The sequence below is a fragment of the Myotis yumanensis genome, unplaced genomic scaffold, assembly GCF_028538775.1.
Source record: "Myotis yumanensis isolate MYYU_CA2020_CCGP unplaced genomic scaffold, mMyoYum1.0.hap1 SCAF_3, whole genome shotgun sequence".
NCBI lineage: Eukaryota > Metazoa > Chordata > Mammalia > Chiroptera > Vespertilionidae > Myotis > Myotis yumanensis.
In genome coordinates, this window is record NW_027223754.1 from 95,247,116 (window position 1) to 95,263,613 (window position 16,498).

At 40.2% G+C, this 16,498-nt stretch overlaps 1 protein-coding gene across 6 annotated transcripts in view; it reads left to right on the top strand.

Annotated features, from left to right (window-relative positions):
- The window catches only part of MIPEP (mitochondrial intermediate peptidase), a 262,517-nt gene that overhangs the window by 197,950 nt on the left and 48,069 nt on the right, over nucleotides 1-16,498 (top strand). Inside the window, exon 19 of one of the 6 annotated variants that reach the window (XR_011470789.1) lies at nucleotides 5,277-5,360. The exons of 4 other annotated variants lie outside the window; for them this stretch is intronic. Coding sequence is in view for 1 of the 2 variants with exons in the window: in XM_070409164.1 (XP_070265265.1) it covers nucleotides 3,879-3,907 (29 nt within the window). In the remaining variant the exon portion in view is untranslated. Of the gene's footprint in view, nucleotides 1-3,878; nucleotides 4,359-5,276; nucleotides 5,361-16,498 lie in introns of those variants that run through there. One more of the 6 variants, XM_070409164.1, reaches the window with a different exon arrangement.

Sequence of the window (16,498 nt, forward strand, 5' to 3'; positions counted from 1 at the left end):
TGCCCTCTGCCACCTGGGAGCAGGCCTAAGCCAGCAGGTCGTTATCTCCCGAGGGGTCCCAGACTGCGAGAGGGCACTGGCCGGGCTGCCCCCCCCCCCCCCCGAGTGCACAAATTTTTGTGCACCGGGCCTCTAGTATATATATAAAAGGCTAATATGCTAAGTGTCTGACCATCCGATTGGTCGCTATGATGTGCACTGACCACCAGGGGGCAGATACTCAACACAGGAGCTGCCGTGACGTGCACTGGCCATTTACAAAGAAATGGCACCGCAGACCTGGTGCCCACAAAGCAACACTCTGCTTCCCCCAAGTGGGACATAGGCCCCGCCACCACCTTGGAGCGACAGCCCACCAATTCGCAGCCAACACTGCCGAGACCCCATGGCCCAAAATGCGGCCCACAGCCGAGCCCAGCTTCCTCTCCCTAGCAACTAGCCTCCTTGCAGTTTCTTCAACCCAGGAATACAACTTGCTTTATAGCCAAGTGGAAACATTTTACACTTTAACCAAATGTCTATGAAGCGTTTTCCCGTGCCTCATCTCATTTGATCCTCACAGAAGTCCTGGAGTAGGTAGATAGCAGACTCGGTGGAATCCTATTTTCTTTTCATTAGCCAGAAAACGGAGATTTAGAAAGCTTAGAAACTTGACCCGACTGAAAAGAAATAAGAAATGGTGGACCTTGAAAATGACTTCAGGTTTTCTCATTGCACAAAATACAGTCAAATACTGCTGCAGTTAAATATTTTACCCTTTGTTCTCCCTGCATGATCTACAATAATAATCTGCTTTGTGTTGATATTTACTGCTGTGTTGCTGACAATTACTGAAAGAGATGTTGGGGTGCTTCACTGGGCTGGAAAAAGTTTAGCTAAATCAGAAAGCAGGTCTAATTAAGCAAGTTTATTCTATATATATAAAAGGCTAAGTTGACTTGCGCATGCACGATACATATAAAGCTCTCGCTGGTGCCAATCGCATGCGTGTGTTTCAATCTGTCATTGTCCATCGTGAATTTGGTTGACACTTCTATTATAGATAAAGGGCGAATAGCGATATTAAAATATTTCTTCTAATTTCTTTCAGCGTGCATGAATCCATGCACCAGGCCACTAGTCCTATATAATAAAAGGCTAATATGCAAATTGTCCCCTCAACCAGGATTTCGACCAGGGGACAGGGCCAGTCGGCCAACCGCCTGCAGCCCCTACCCCCAGCCAGCCCCTTCCTCGATCGGCCCCCTCTACCCAATCAGGGGTGGGGCCAGCCAGCCAACCACCTGCAGCCCCTCAATTGGTCCCGATTGGGGCAGGCCAGCTGAACCCCACCCATGCACGAATTCGTGCACCAGGCCTCTAGTCTATAATAGCTGTTTCATATTTTCTGTGTATTTTTTAAAGAGATGATGTTCCAGCTATTTATTTTTTCTGAGAATCTATTTCATTGTATCCCACAGAACAAATTAATTTTTTATTAGATTTATGTTCTAATGTTTATTTCTATTTCATCGTATCCCAAATAACAAATTAATTTTTAGTTACTGTGTTTTATTTAGGTGATAGGATAAAATTTCAGGCTTTAGCTTTCAAAATGTTACTAACATTCTAATAGGAAATTGTTAAATTTGTCATAAATTTATAAATTTTCCATCAGTTCTCAGAAAGTTTACCTTTATAGTTTAATACATCACAAAGTACTTCTTTAGCCAACAGAACTCATTTATTTCTTATTTTTTTATTTCTTTCTCTGTAAGCTAGAAATGCAAGGCATCAGGTTGGACTTTTTTCAGGTTGAAAAATTAGAACTTAACCATTCTCTAAGGCATGTTTGTTTTCCTATTTAACTTTTTTGCTCATTTTTAAATTTCAGTATTTTCACTGAAAATTACTGTAAATGGAAGTAACCATCATGATTTTTTATATAATGTTCTCACAAATGTTTCAAGGAAGATCTGAATGTTATTGGATACTTTCAATATATTGACATTTATATTTGAAGCTGATCCCTCTAACTATTTGATAAAAATGGCAGTTAGGAAATAACTTCCAATATTAGGGAAATATTTTTTTCATTGTAATAATTGAGTGGGTAGTAATATTAATGGGTCTGACATAGGTGTTTTCTTGCCTAGATCTGTTTAGTCAAATGCCTGTTGCTTTTGCAGAGCTCCAGATCCTTTCCTTCAGCTATTCATTTAGAAAAGCAGGTATTTGTTGAGAGCTGATTATGTGCCAGGTGCTAGATAAGTACTGAAGATGAAGTAGTGAAAGACAACCTAGACAAATAACCCAGCTCTTATGGAACTCTCGAGAATTCTGTTTACCCAGGAAAGTGCGTTCACGCAGGCTTGATCTGCCCAACACCACAGCAAATGTATAAAGAGATCCTATGGTGTTATGTAGCACAGCACAGCTATTCTTTGCCAGGAACATTTTGGTTTTCCACCAGTGGCCTGGGAGTTGACCTCTCAAGATAATGAAGGCATGCTGATGCCATCTCAGTTTTCCGCTTGACCCTAATTGAACTCTGCTGTATCCAGGAACTGTTTTCAATGTTTTCCATGTACTGATTACTCTTCTAGCAATTCTATGAGGTAGGAATTATCATTATCCCCATTTTACAGCTGATGAAACAGGCCTGCTCCCAGTCTAAGTGATGAGGCAGTGGGTGGAAGATGCAGGATTTGAACCTGTGACTTCTGGCAGTAGAGACCAGGCTCTTTATCAGTCTGTAACTGTAGTGTAAATTGTGTACTTTTTAGCTGGTAGTTTTGGTGCTATGTAGACATCCCACTGAGATTCGTGATCAGATGAGATGCTTCAGGATTGCTTTCTCATACAGATGTTTTGTTAGTTATATTCTCTCAATAGCAGTGCTTATCTTATGCTTTTTGAGACCAGGATCTAAATGCTTACATGTGGTTCCATCAACAGAAAAAAGTGGAATCTTTTTCAGTGTTTGTCTTTTGGGTGGTGTATTTTTCTACTCTGCTTCTAAGAATGTTGTAAAAAACATCTCTAAAAATTTTGTTCTTTATATGAAACATTTTTGTGTTAAGAAATTTAATATATATATTTTTTAATCCTAGCCCAAGGATATTTCCTCCATTGATTTCTAGAAACAGTGGAGGGAGAGAGGAGGGGAAGAGAGAGAGAGAGAGGGAGAAACATCAATGTGAAAGAGACACATTGATTGGTTGCCTCCCACAAGCACCCCAACAGGGCTGGGGAACCTGCAACCAAGGTATATGCCCTTGACTGGAAATCGAACCCATCACCCTTCTGTCTGCAGGCCAATGCTCTAACCACTAAGAAAACCAGCCAGGGCACTTTTTAAAAAATATTTTCAGAACTAAAATTCATACACTCAGGAGAAAAATAAGACCATGATTCAAACCAGAGATGATAAAGCATTCAGATTCCAGTTAACACCAACAATAGAGTGGTTCTGCTTTTAAACCTTAATATTTTTCTTAATATTGTTCTATCACATCTCATTAATTCACATGATTTGTTGCATGTCAAAGATGAATGGGGAAGCGTGCAAAGAGATTATGCCTGCTGTCACTTTATGGGGTTGGATTTGTAAAACAAGACCAGCCATCGCTTCTCATTTTTTTGGATGTAGCCAGCCTGTCCCCCAAACAGGAATGTCAGATGATGGCTCAGTCTTAACACCAGGGTATCCCTAGGAGTGATTGGTAAAATTACTGAGAGTTGTGATATAAAAGCATAAACCAATGAGTTAGTATTATTTTTTTATTTTATAGGTGCTGTATATATTTTATTTAACTACTTATGAGGTAAATGTAAAGAATTATATTAAGTACAAAAAGGTAAAGAAATAGAATCCAGTCAACCCTCTGCATTCACAGGTTTCATCTCCATGGGTACGGAGAGCTAACTACAGCACTTGAGCATCCTCATTTTGTATCTGCGGGGATTCCTGGAACCAATCTCCTGTGGATACCAATGGATGACTGTACCTACCTTCAAATATTGTATCTCCCTGACCAAATGACTAATGTATTAATCTCCTTACTTAAGACTTAGGTTTCAAATTAACTCCAACCTATTTCTTAGATTCAGAATACTTATGCATTGTACTTATGCTCTTTGAATGATACATAGTCAACAAAATCAAATATATAATACTTTTGATCTTTGAATAATAAATACTACACAGGTAAACTTTTTGGTTATTTGATTTTTTAGAATGAGTCATCACTAGTTCCAAGTACCTTGGTCTTTCCTGATGCCCACAAACAGATGAGCCTGCTTGTGTCCAGAACCCAATCTAAGGAAGTCCCGTAAAACATACCATCCCTCTACTTCTTTTCACCCTGTTGTTTGTCCGCATTCACAGTTAAAGCCTACACGAAACAGTTGCAGCAACAGAAGCTTTTCTTAAAGAGCCTATGTTTGTTTTCTTTCAACATCCTAAACACCATTTGAAGACAACAAAATAATGGTTAGAATAGCATTTCCTTCCTCAGAGTAGGAAAGCAGTCATGTGGTGCAACAGTATTGGATTTATAGTTACTAACTCTGCCATTTACTTATTACAAGTTACTTGGGCAAGTCACTTAATCTCCATATGGGAAATAAAATATGATTTGACTTCAAAATATTTCTTATCTGCTCCATAGCTTCTTTTTTTAAAAATATATTGTATTGATTTTTTACAGAGAGAAAGGGAGAGGGATAGAGAGTTAGAAACATCGATCAGCTGCCTCCTGCACACCCCCTACTGAGGATGTGCCCGCAACCAAGGTACATGTCCTTGACCGAAATCGAACCTGGGACCCTTCAGTCCACAGGCCGATGCTTTATCCACTGAGCCAAACCAGTTAGGGCTCCATAGCTTCTTTTTCAGTCCATCTCTGACAGGGTGTGTGTGTGTTATCCTATATAATAAAAGCATAGTATGCAAATTGTTCCCTCAACTGGAGTTCTTCCAGGAATTCGACCAGGGGCCGGGCCGGCTGGGAAAAGGGAGAGAGGCCCTGGTCAGTGGCGGCAGCAGGCAGCCAGGGGAAGGGAAGGGAAGCCCCAGTGGGCAGCTGGCAGCCACTAGGGACTCTACCAGTGCACGAATTTCATGCACTGGGCCTCTAGTAATTGATATAATAGATGCAATAGAAAGTCAGAGCATTACAGATTTAAATTATGTCCTTATCTAGTTTATTTTCCTCATGTCTAATTTTTATTTTGGAATGGAAAGCTCTTTTTAGTTATAGTATGTTTGATATACAATATTATATTCATTTCAGGTGTATAACATAGTGGATTTCACATTTATACGCCTTACAGTGATTACCACAAAAAGTCCACTATCCATCTGTCACCGTACAAAGGTATTTTGGATATTGACTCTATTCCCTATGCTGTACTTTACATCCCATGACTTATTTATAAGTTTGTACCTCTTAATGCCTTTCACCTTCTCTGCCCTTATCCCCACCACCCAATCCTCTGGCAACTATCAGTTATTTTATATCTATGAGTCTGTTTGTTTTGGTTGTTCATTTATTTAGTTTTTTAGATTTCACACATAAATGGAATGATAGAGTATTTGTCTTTCTCTGACTTGTTTCACTTACCGTAATACCCTCTCGGTCTATTCATGTTGTTGTAAGTGGCTGAGTAATATTTCAGAGTATGTGTGTGTTGTTTTCGTGGCTGAGTAATATTCCAGAGAGTGTGTGTGTGTGTGTGTGTGTGTGTGTGTGTGTGTGTACTTCTTCTTTATCCATTCATCTGTTGACGAATACCTGGATTGCTTCCCAAGCTTGGCTATCTATAATAATAAAAGCGTAATATACGCCGAAACCGGTTTGGTTCAGTGGATAGAGCGTCAGCCTGCGGACTGAAGGGTCCCAGGTTCGATTCCGGTCAAGGGTATGTACCAGGATTGCGGGCACATCCCCAGTGGGAGATGTGCGGGAGGCAGCTGATCGATGTTTCTCTCTCATCGATGTTTCTAACTCTCTATCTCTCTCCCTTCCTCTCTGTAAAAAATCAATAAAAATATATTTTTTTTAAAAAGCGTAATATACTAATTAGACTGGACGTCCTTCCAGATGACCTTCCAGACGAAGCTGGGGCTGTGAGGAAAGCCTAGGTCCCGGATGCCTGCCGGCAACCGGAGGGAAGCCCAGGTCCCGGGTGCCTGTCGGTGGCCAGAGGAAAGCCCGGGTCCCAGGTGCCTGCTGGCAGCCAGAGGGAAGCCTGGGTCCCAGGTGCCAGAGGGAAGCCGGTGCCGGCAGCTGGGGGAAGGAAGGCCTACTCTTGCATGAATTTCGTGCATCGGGCCTCTAGTTGTAAATAATGCTTCAGTGAACATAGGGGTGCATATAGCTTTCAAATTAGTGTTTTGTTTTCTTCAGATAAGTGCTCAGAAGTGGAATTGCTGGGTCCTTCTTTGTCTCTTTTTATAGCCTTTGTTTTAAAGCCTATTTTGTCTGTTATAAGCATTACTAACCTCAGGTTTTTTGTTTGTTACCATTTTCATGAAATATCTTTTCTGTCCTTTTACTTTCAGTCTGTGTGTTCCTAGTATCTACTTTTGGCAGCATATATAAGGGTCTTGTTTTCTTATTCATTCAGTCACCCTATATTTTTTTAATGGAGCACTTAGTTAATTTACATTTAAAGTAATTATTGATAAGTATGTATTTATATTCATTTTGTTTTCATACTAGATTTATAAGTGGTTGGTCTATCTTTACTATATATTTGCCTTTGCTAATGAGACTTTTTTTCTCCTGCATTTATTTTTTGTTTCTGCTTTTGCCCTTTTTTCTTTTCCACTTAAAGAATTCCCTTTAACATTTATGGTAATGCCACCTTAATGGTGATGAACTCCTTTAGTTTTTGCTTGTCTGGGAAAATCTTGGATCTCCTTCAGTTCTGAAGGATAAAACTTGCTGGATAGATTATTCTTGGTATTCATCATGTTGAATGTATTGTACACTGTCTTCTGACCTGCAAAGTTTCTGTTGAAAAGTCAGCTGATAGTTTTATGAGCATTCCCTTGTATGTGGTTTTTCTGTTGCTGCTTTTAAGGTTCTAGCTTTATCTTTTACCTTTTAACAATTTAATTATAATCTAGGAGTGGGTCTTTTTGGCTTCATCTTGTTTGGGACTCTCTGTGCTTCCTATACTTAGTTGTCTGTTTCCTTTCCCAAGTTAGGGAAGTTTTCAGCCATTATTTCTTATCTTTTCTTTTTCTTTTTCTTTTTCTTTTTTTTTTGCATTTTATTTATTTTATTTTTTATTTCAAGAAAAACTATTTCAAATATAATAATGTTACATTCAATAAAATTTATATTTCAAGAAAAACTTTTAAATATAATAATACATGTAATAAAAATTAATATTTCAAGAAAAAATATTTTACATAAAATAATATTACCAGAACTTTACTAACATAGTATAATATCACAAAAATTGTAGGAAATATTAAAAATCTGCAAATAACAGGATTACTTCTATTATATTCTAAAATATTTTTTTCCTCTAGCTCTATTTTGGTTCATCAGTTATTTTGTTCATTATATTCCACAAATGAGTGAGATCATGTGATATTTATCTTTCTCAGACTGTCTTATTTCGCTTAGCATAATGCTCTCCAGGTCCATCCATGCTGTTGAAAATGGTAAGATTCCTTCTTTTTTACAGCAGCGTAGTATTCTATTGTATAGATGTTCCGCCGTTTTTTAATCCACTCATCAGCTGATGGGCCCTTACGCTGTTTCCAAATCTTAGCTATTGTAAATTGTGCTGCTATGAACATAGGGGTGCATATATCCTTTATGATTGGTGTTTCTGATTTCTTGGGATATACTCCTAGAAGTGGGGTTACTGGGTCAAATGGGAGTTCCATTTTTAATTTTTTGAGGAAACTACATACTGTTTTTCACAGTGGCTGCACCAGCAATGCAGAAGGGTTCCTTTTTCTCTACATCCTCACCAGCATTTGTTTGTTGATTTGTTGAAGACAGCTATTCTGACAGGTGTGAGATGATATTGCATTGTCGTTTTGATTTGCATCTCTCGAATGATTAGTGACTTTGAGCATGTTTTCATGTATCTCTTGGCCTTCTGTATGTCCTCTTTCGAAAAATGTCTATTTAAGTCCTTTGCCCACTTTTTGATTGTATTTTTTTATCTTCCTTTTGTTAAGTTGTGTGAGTTCCCTGTAAATTTTGGAGATTAAACCCTTATCAGTGAGAACATTGGCAATATGTTCTCCGATGCAGTGGGCTTTCTTGTTATTTTGTTGATGGTTTCTTTTGCTGTGCAGAAGCTTTTTATTTTTTATGTAGTCCCATTTGTTTATTTTCTCCTTAGTTTCCATTGCCTTAGGAGCTGTATCAGTAAAGATATTGCTACTACATATGTCTGACATTTTGCTGCCTATGGATTCTTCTAAGATTTTTTATGGCTTCCTGTCTTACATTTAAGTCTTTTATCCACTTTGAGTTTATGTTTGTGTATGGTTTAAGTTGGTGGTCTAGTTTCATTATTTTTTTGCATGTATCTCTCCATTTTTCCCAACACCCTTTATTGAAGAGACTATCTTGACACCATTGTATGCTCTTGCCTCCTTTGTCAAATATTAATTGAGCATAATGGCTTGGGTCAATCTCTGGGTTCTCTGTTGTGTTCCATTGGTCTATATATCTGTTCTTGTGCCAGTACCAGGCAGTGTTGAGAACTGTGGCTTTGTAATATAGTTTGATATCTGGTATTGTGATCCCTCCAACTTGTTCTTCTTTCTCAGGATTGCTGTGGCTATTCAGGGTCCTTTTTAAATTCCAGATGAATTTTTGGAGAGTTTGTTCTAGGTCTATGAAATATTCCATTGCTATCTTAATGGGGATTGCATTGAATCTATACATTGCTTTGGGTAGTGTGGACATTTTAATGATGTTGATTCTACCAATCTACCAGTCCATGAACACGGTATATTCTTCCACTTGTTTATATCTTCCTCTGTCTCTTTTTTCAATGTCCTGTAGTTTAACAAGTACAGGTCTTTTACTTCCTTCATTAAGTTTATTCCCAGGTATCTTAATTTTTTTGTTACAGTAGTAAATGGGATTTTTTTTTTTTTAGTTTTTCTTTCTGTGAATTCTTATTGGTGTATAAAAAAGCCAGATTTCTGGGTGTTAATTTGTATACTGCTACATTGCCAAATTCATTTATGAAGTCTAGTAGTTTTTTGATGGAGTCTTTGGGGTTTTCTGTGTACAATATCATGTCATCTGCAAATAATGACAGTTTTACTTCTTCTCTTCCAATTTGGATGCCTTTTCTTTCTTCTTCTTGTCTGATTGTTATGGCTAGCACTTCCAGTACTATGTCGAACAGGAAAAGTGGAAGTGGGCATCCCTGTCTTGTTCCTGTTCTTAGGGGAAATGGTTTCAGTTTTTGCCCATTGAGTATGATGTTGGCTGTAGGTTTGTCATATATGGCTTTTATCATGTTGAGATATGCTCCCTCTATTCCAACTTTGCTGATAGTTTTTATCAAAAATGGGTGTTGGATTTTGTCTAATGCTTTTTCTGCATCTATCGATATGATCATATGATTTTTGTCTTTCAATTTGTTTATGTGATATATCCCATTTATTGATTTGTGAATATTGTACCACCCTTGCATCCCTGGAATAAATCCCACTTGATCATGGTGTATGATCTTTTTGATATATTGCTGGATGCTATTTGCTAATATTTTGTTGAGGATTTTGGACTCTATGTTCATCAGGGATATTGGCCTATAATTCTCTTTCTTTGTAGTGTCTTTATCTGGTTTTGGAATTAGGATAAGGCTGGCCTCATAAAAAGAGTTTGGAAGTGTTCCTTCCTCTAGGATTTTCTGAAATAGTTTGAGGAGTATAGGTGTTAGTTCTTCTTTGACTGTTTGGGAAAACTCGCCTGTCAAGCTGTCTAGACCTGGGTTTTGTTTAGTGTGAGTTTTTTTTATTACTGCTTCACTTTTATCAGTTGTTATTAGCCTATTCAGGTTTTTTTATTCTTCCTGATTCAATTTGGGGAGTTTGTATTTTTCTAGGAATTTGTCTATTTCATCCACATTGTCCAGCTTGTTAGCATATAGTTGTTCATAGTATTTTCTTAAAATCCTTTGTATTTCTTTTTTTTTTTTAATTAAATTTTTATTGTTCAGATTACATTTGTTCCTCTTTCCCCCTCCCCCCCCCATAACTCCCCTCCTTCCAGTTCCCGCCCCACCCTCCGCCCTCACTCCCCACCCACTGTCCTCATCCATAGGTGCACGAAAATCCTTTGTATTTCTATGGTGTCAGTGGTTACTCCTCCACTTACATTTCTGATTTTATTTATTTGGGTCCTCTCTCTTTGTTTCTTGATGAGTCTGGCTAATGGTTTATTAATTTTGTTTGTCCTTTCAAAGAACCAGCTCATTGATTTTTTTGTATTGTTTTTTTTAGTCTCTGTTATTTATTTCTGCTCTAATCTTTATTATTTCCTTCCTTCTACTTACTCTGGGCTTTTCTTGTTATTCTTTTTCCAGTTCTTCAAGTTGTAGGGTTAGTTTATTGCTGACTTTTCTTGTTTTTTGAGGTATGCTTGTAGCACTATGAACTTCCCTCTCAGGAATTATTTCTTCAAATAAGTTTTCCATATCTATCTCCCTCTCTCCACCCCCCCCCCCCCACTCTCTTTCTCTCTCCTGCTTCTGGGACACCTGTGATTTGAATATTAGTGCACTTGATTTTGACCCAAAGTTTCCTTGTGCTATCCTCATTCTTTTTAATTATTTTTCTTTTTGATCTTCCAATTGGTGAGTTCCACTATGCTATCTCTCAGATTGTTTATCCATGTTATCTGATCTGCTGTTGATTCCTTCCAGTGTATTTTTGTTATAATCTTTGTTTTAAAGTCTGTTTTGTCTGATATAAGCATTACTAATCTCAGGGTGGTTTTATTTGTTATCATTTTCATGAAATATCTTTTCTATCCTTTTACTTTCAGTATGTGTATGTGTGTTAAATTCTTCAGTTCTGATAGGTCCTTTTTCATAATTTTTATCTCTTTTTTGACCTTCTCACTGAGTTTATCCTCTTGTCTGCAGAGTTTGATGAGCATTTTTATGACTATTACTTTGAACTCTTTGTCTAGGTAAACAGTTCACCTCAGTTTCATTTAGTTCTTTTTGCTAGGCTTGGACACCTCACTCTTCAGAGAAGACCTCCACTGTTGTAATATGCCTCCCACTTATGAGTCACCACATGGTGTGTGGGGGTAAGGGAGGTCCTGACTAAATTTAGTCTCTACCTCTCCTACCCATTTCAGTGTGACTTTTTCTTTTTATCTGTAGTTGTAGAGAATTTGTTCTGCTACTTTTCAGGTCATTCTCAGACATAGCTGTTCTATACGTAGTTGTAGTTTTGGTGTCAATGAGAGAAAGTGAGCTCAGTATCTTCCTACTTTTCCATCTTGAACTTGAAGCCAGGAGCCTTGGTCTTGAATGCCAATTTAGCTTGTCCTTCCTTGTGTTTGTTTCATTACCCCTGCAACAAACATGTTTCCAAATGGGATCACCAAGTCACTGCCCCTGCTCCTGTGTGGGGGTCTCTGTCTTTATCAAATTTTAAACACTTTCATAGCATATATAAGATATATGTTACAGGCATAATACTCAGTTACTTAATCCCCACTAAACACAGTATGGCAATACCTGACTGAAAACAACTTTCTTAATTGCCAATAATTCTTGGGTTAGGTTGAGTTATTTGTATTCAGTTGACAATGTTAAGTTTTCTGCTGTTCATTCCATCCCTCCCCCCCATAATGTTGTTTTTTGTTTTGTTGGTTGATGTTAAGTATCACATTTCTTAACTCAAAGTTTTTGCTTAAAAGAAACCATGCTGATAATGGTATTTTCATTTTGCCATTTAAAAAAATATATACTAGCCGAAACCGGTTTGGCTCAGTGGATGGAGCGTTGGCCTGCGGACTGAGGGGTCCCGGGTTCGATTCCGGTTGAGGGCATGTGCCTGGGTTGCGGGCACATCCCCAGTGGGAGATGTGCAGGAGGCGGCTGGTCGATGTTTCTCTCTCATCGATGTTTCTGGCTCTCTGTCTCTCTCCCTTCCTCTCTGTAAAAAATCAATAAAATATATTTAAAAATATATATATATATACTAGCCTGGCCGTCATGGCTCAGTTGTTAAGTGTCTACCTATGAACCATGAGGTCAGGTTCAGTTTCCAGTCAGGGTATATGCCTGGGTTGCAGGCTCAATCCCAGTGTGGGGTATGCAAGAGCAGCTGATCAATGGTTCTCTCTCTCTCTCCTTTTCCCTTCCTCTCTGAAATCAATAAAATATATATATATATATATATATATATATCAGAATATTTTCTAAGTGTGCTATGGAGAACATGATACAAAGTTCAGTTTCCGATACAATCACTTCAGAAATGTATGGTTTTCTAGAAAGATAAACATGCAGTAAGTTGTATGAGTAGCAAATGTTTCTTACTAAAACAAATAAAAGATTGGGATTCTATGGCTGTGAGGGATTGAGGCTATTTTATTTCAGCACTTTGTGAATGACATAAATTACTCATGAAAGGATACATATCCTCTGTAGACTTCTTTTTGTGTTTTATATTATCTAAAATTCTTGAGTAAATAGACCTTATTGAGTTTTTAGGTTTAGATTTTATGTATCTTTAAATAACCAGGAAAAAAAGCTAACATTGAAAAATTACCACATGCCAAGTGCTTTTTGCTATGCTATCTCATTTAATCCCCTATAATGTAGGTCTTATTGTCCCCATTCTTATAGATAATGAAACTATGTCAAAGTTCATCTCTTTTTGTGCTGACTGTTCTCCTGATTCCCACATCATCCTCAGATTGTTAAATTCTGACTTGAGATTGAGCTGGTCTTTAGAACATAGAATATATAAGTGACATGAGCCTTGAGACCTTAATGACCCCTAAAATCTGAAGTCACATCCTAACTATTCCCACTGACATTGGAGAGTCTGCCTGCCACCCACTAATCTGCAATAAAATTTTCCTTAATCTATTTTTATATGAGCTCTTTTAGACTTTTGTGGCAAAGCTATCAACTTAGTTTACTGCCATTTTTAGTCATGGTGGTTCTAATAGAAAGATTCTCACTACAGCAGAAGGAGCATGATGCTCAGTTCACTTTCATGTTTCTGCCTCTGTTTATAACATTCTTTATGCTTTCACCCTTCAACCTTTGCAGAAAGAATTTTGTGAGAGAAACAAAAGGTTAGAGTCCAAGATTTTAGCATTCCAGAGGTTATTTTCAAATGTTAAACAACTTGTATTTCTGTGCTCCTTTCTAGAAAAGAAATTCTTTATTTTTATGTCTCTCTGTGGCAATAAGTAGTATACAAGCAGAGATACAAAGTAATAACTTGACAGAATTTTAAAAAGGACACGTCAGTTTAGAATAAAAGAAATAGTAGGTAAATGAGTCAATTCTCAGTGGAACTCCCTTTGTTTGTTTCTCTGTGTTGCTAAAATGGCTCTTAGAACCAAAGTCTAGAAGGTCCTTACCTTAAGCTGATTAAAATCATTATACCTTACACTTTTGCAGAGCTTTCTGGTTTTCAAAACATACTCAATTTTTCCATATTATCCTCTCATATATTCTACTAGAGGCCCAGTGTATGCAATTTCTGCATGGGTTGGGTCACTAAGCCTGGCTGGCGATCAGGGCCGATCGGGGCCTTTCTTCCCCAGCTGCCGGCTGCTGTCCGCGGCCTTCCTTCCCCCAGCTGCTGGCTGCCTCCCAGGGCCTTCCTTCCCCCAGTTGCTGGCTGCCAGCCGGGGCCTTCCTTAGTTCTGCACCGCCCCCTGGTGGTCAGTGCACATCATAGCGAGTGGTCAAACTCCTGGTCAGTTGAACTCCCAAGGGGACAATTTACATATTAGCCTTTTATTATATAGGATATCATCTCTTCTAACTTGTTAAATATTACTTTTTCCCAGAAACAAATCAGAAAATTGTGGTTTACATTCCAAAAGGTCCTCCCCATACCCCAAGGAGATTAATACAATCTATGGTAACTACTCTTCTCTTTTAAAAACATTGTTGGTCCTGTCAGCAGTCAACATGTCCCGTACCCAGAGCATGGTTTCACACCATTCTTCATTATATGAAACCAGAGCTCCTTGAAGAGATGGCTGATTCTAGGACTAAATGTGCAGTCTGAGCTTGGAGCATCTCGTAATAGCAGAAAAGAAACACACAGCAATGGGAGTATGTGTCAGGGAGTTAAGGAACCACTAAAGAGTTCCCAGATGGCCAAAACTGCAACAATTTGAGTAACCAAATAAATGCTATAAATGATCTACACTAATAAAAGAGAAATGTGCAAATTGGTGTCACTCTGCTACACCACAAGCCACGCCCACCAGCCAATCAGGAGCAAGTATGCAAATTAACCCAACCTAGATGGTGGCGGCCATGGAGCTGGAGCAAGCAGGAAGCTTGGGTTGCCCCCGGTGATGGAGGAAGCCAAGCTTCCCACCCGCCCTGGCCAGCCCTGGCCTCCGCTCAAGGCTACAAAGTTTCAATTATAGAAGATAAATAAATCCCAAATACCTGCTTCCCTCTGCTCAAGGAGGCACTGGAAAAAGAAAAATAGGAGGGGCTGGAAGCTTGGGTTGCCAGGGGCTGTGACCAGCCTGCAAACAGCCATCAGCCCCTAACCCAGGCTGGCCAGGCACCGCAGCAGGGACCCCCACCCTGAAGGGGGTGTGGCCAGCCTGCAAACAGGCATCAGCCCCTCACCCAGGCTGGTTACGCCCCCCCGGCGGGGACCCTCACCCCATGGGGGCGTGGCTGGCCTGCAAACCACCACAGGCCCCTCGCCCAGGCCACCCCACACCCCAAGGGAATCCCCACCCTGATCCAGGACACCCTTCAGGACAAACCAGCCGGCCCCGACCCGTGCACCAGGGCTCTATCTATACTAATTAGACTGGGAGACCTTCCAGGAGACCTTCTGGACGTTCTTCTGGACAAAGCCATGGTGGCGGGGCCAAGGTAGAGTCAGTTAGAGGCCAAGAGGGGAGGGCAGTTGTGGGTGATCAGGCTGGTGGGGGACGGGGCCATTGGGGGTAAGCAGACCAGCAGGGGGGCCAGTTGGGGGCTAGCAGGCCGTCAGTGAGGGTCAGTTGGAGGTGATCAGGACAGCGGGGGGGGGGGGGCAGTTTGGAGTGAGCAGACCAGTAGAGGAGCAGTTGGGAGCGAGAAGGCCAGTGGGGAGGGAAGGTGGGGCCGAGCAGGCCAGCAGTGGGGGCAGTTGGGGGTGAGCAGGCTGTCAGGGAAGGCAGTTGGGGGTGAACACACTGACACGGGGGGCAGTTGGGGGTGATCAGGCTGGCAGGGGGGCATTTGGGGGCAAGCAGGCCAGCGGCGGGGGGGGGCAGTTGGGGGCAAGCAGGCCGGCAGGCAGAGTGGTTAGGGGAAATCAGGCAGGCAGGCAGGCAGGCAGGTGAGCGGTTAGGAGCCAGCAGTCCCGGATTGCAAGAGGGATGTCCAACTGTCGGTTTAGGCCCGATTCCTGTAAACCAGCAGTAGGACATCCTTCGAGGGGTCCCAGATTGGAGAGGGTGCAGGCCGGGCTGAGGAACACCCCCTCCCCTGTGCACGAATTTCGTGCACCGGGCCACTAGTTGAATAAATAAAAAGGGAGAATAGACAAATCTCCCCTGCAGAAGAATTTCAGATAATTTATGTAGTTATTCTTCCCTTAAGGAGCTGGAGCAAAACTTCCCATACCCCGGAAATGTGGGCTTCCAAGAGTGATTTTCTTACAAAGAGGAAAGTGTGGAAGGGGGGAAAATCAGAGTAACTTGATAGTAGAGAAACTGACAAACACTCAGCTAGGTGCTCAGGGTCAACATCAACAGTGATAGGTCATGTTGATAAGACGTACCCTTGATATAATGTGTTTAGAAGGGCACTTCACCTCTGTGCTCCTCCTTTCCAAACCCATAATCTCAGTCTAATCATGAGAAAATCATTAGACAAACCTGAATTGAGAGGCAAAGTACAGGAAAAATCCTGACCAATACATCTCAAAACTGTCAAGGTCATCAAAAACAAAGGAATCTGAGAAAATGACACAATCTGAAGGAGCCTAACTAAGGTGATGCAGTGTGACATCCTGAATGGGACCCAGAAACAGAAGGACATTAGATAAAAACTAAGGAATTTTAAATAAAGTATGCCTTTAGCCCAGCTGTTACGGCTCAGTGGTTGAGCATCCACCTATGAACCAGGAGGTCACAGTTTGATTTCCGGTCAGGGCACATGCCCAGGTTGCAGGCTCAATCCCCAGTGGGGGGCTTGCAGGAGGCAGCCCATCAATGATTCTACCTCATCATTGATGTTTTTCCTCTCTCCCTCTTCCTTCCTCTCTGAAATCAATAAAAATATATTTTAAAAA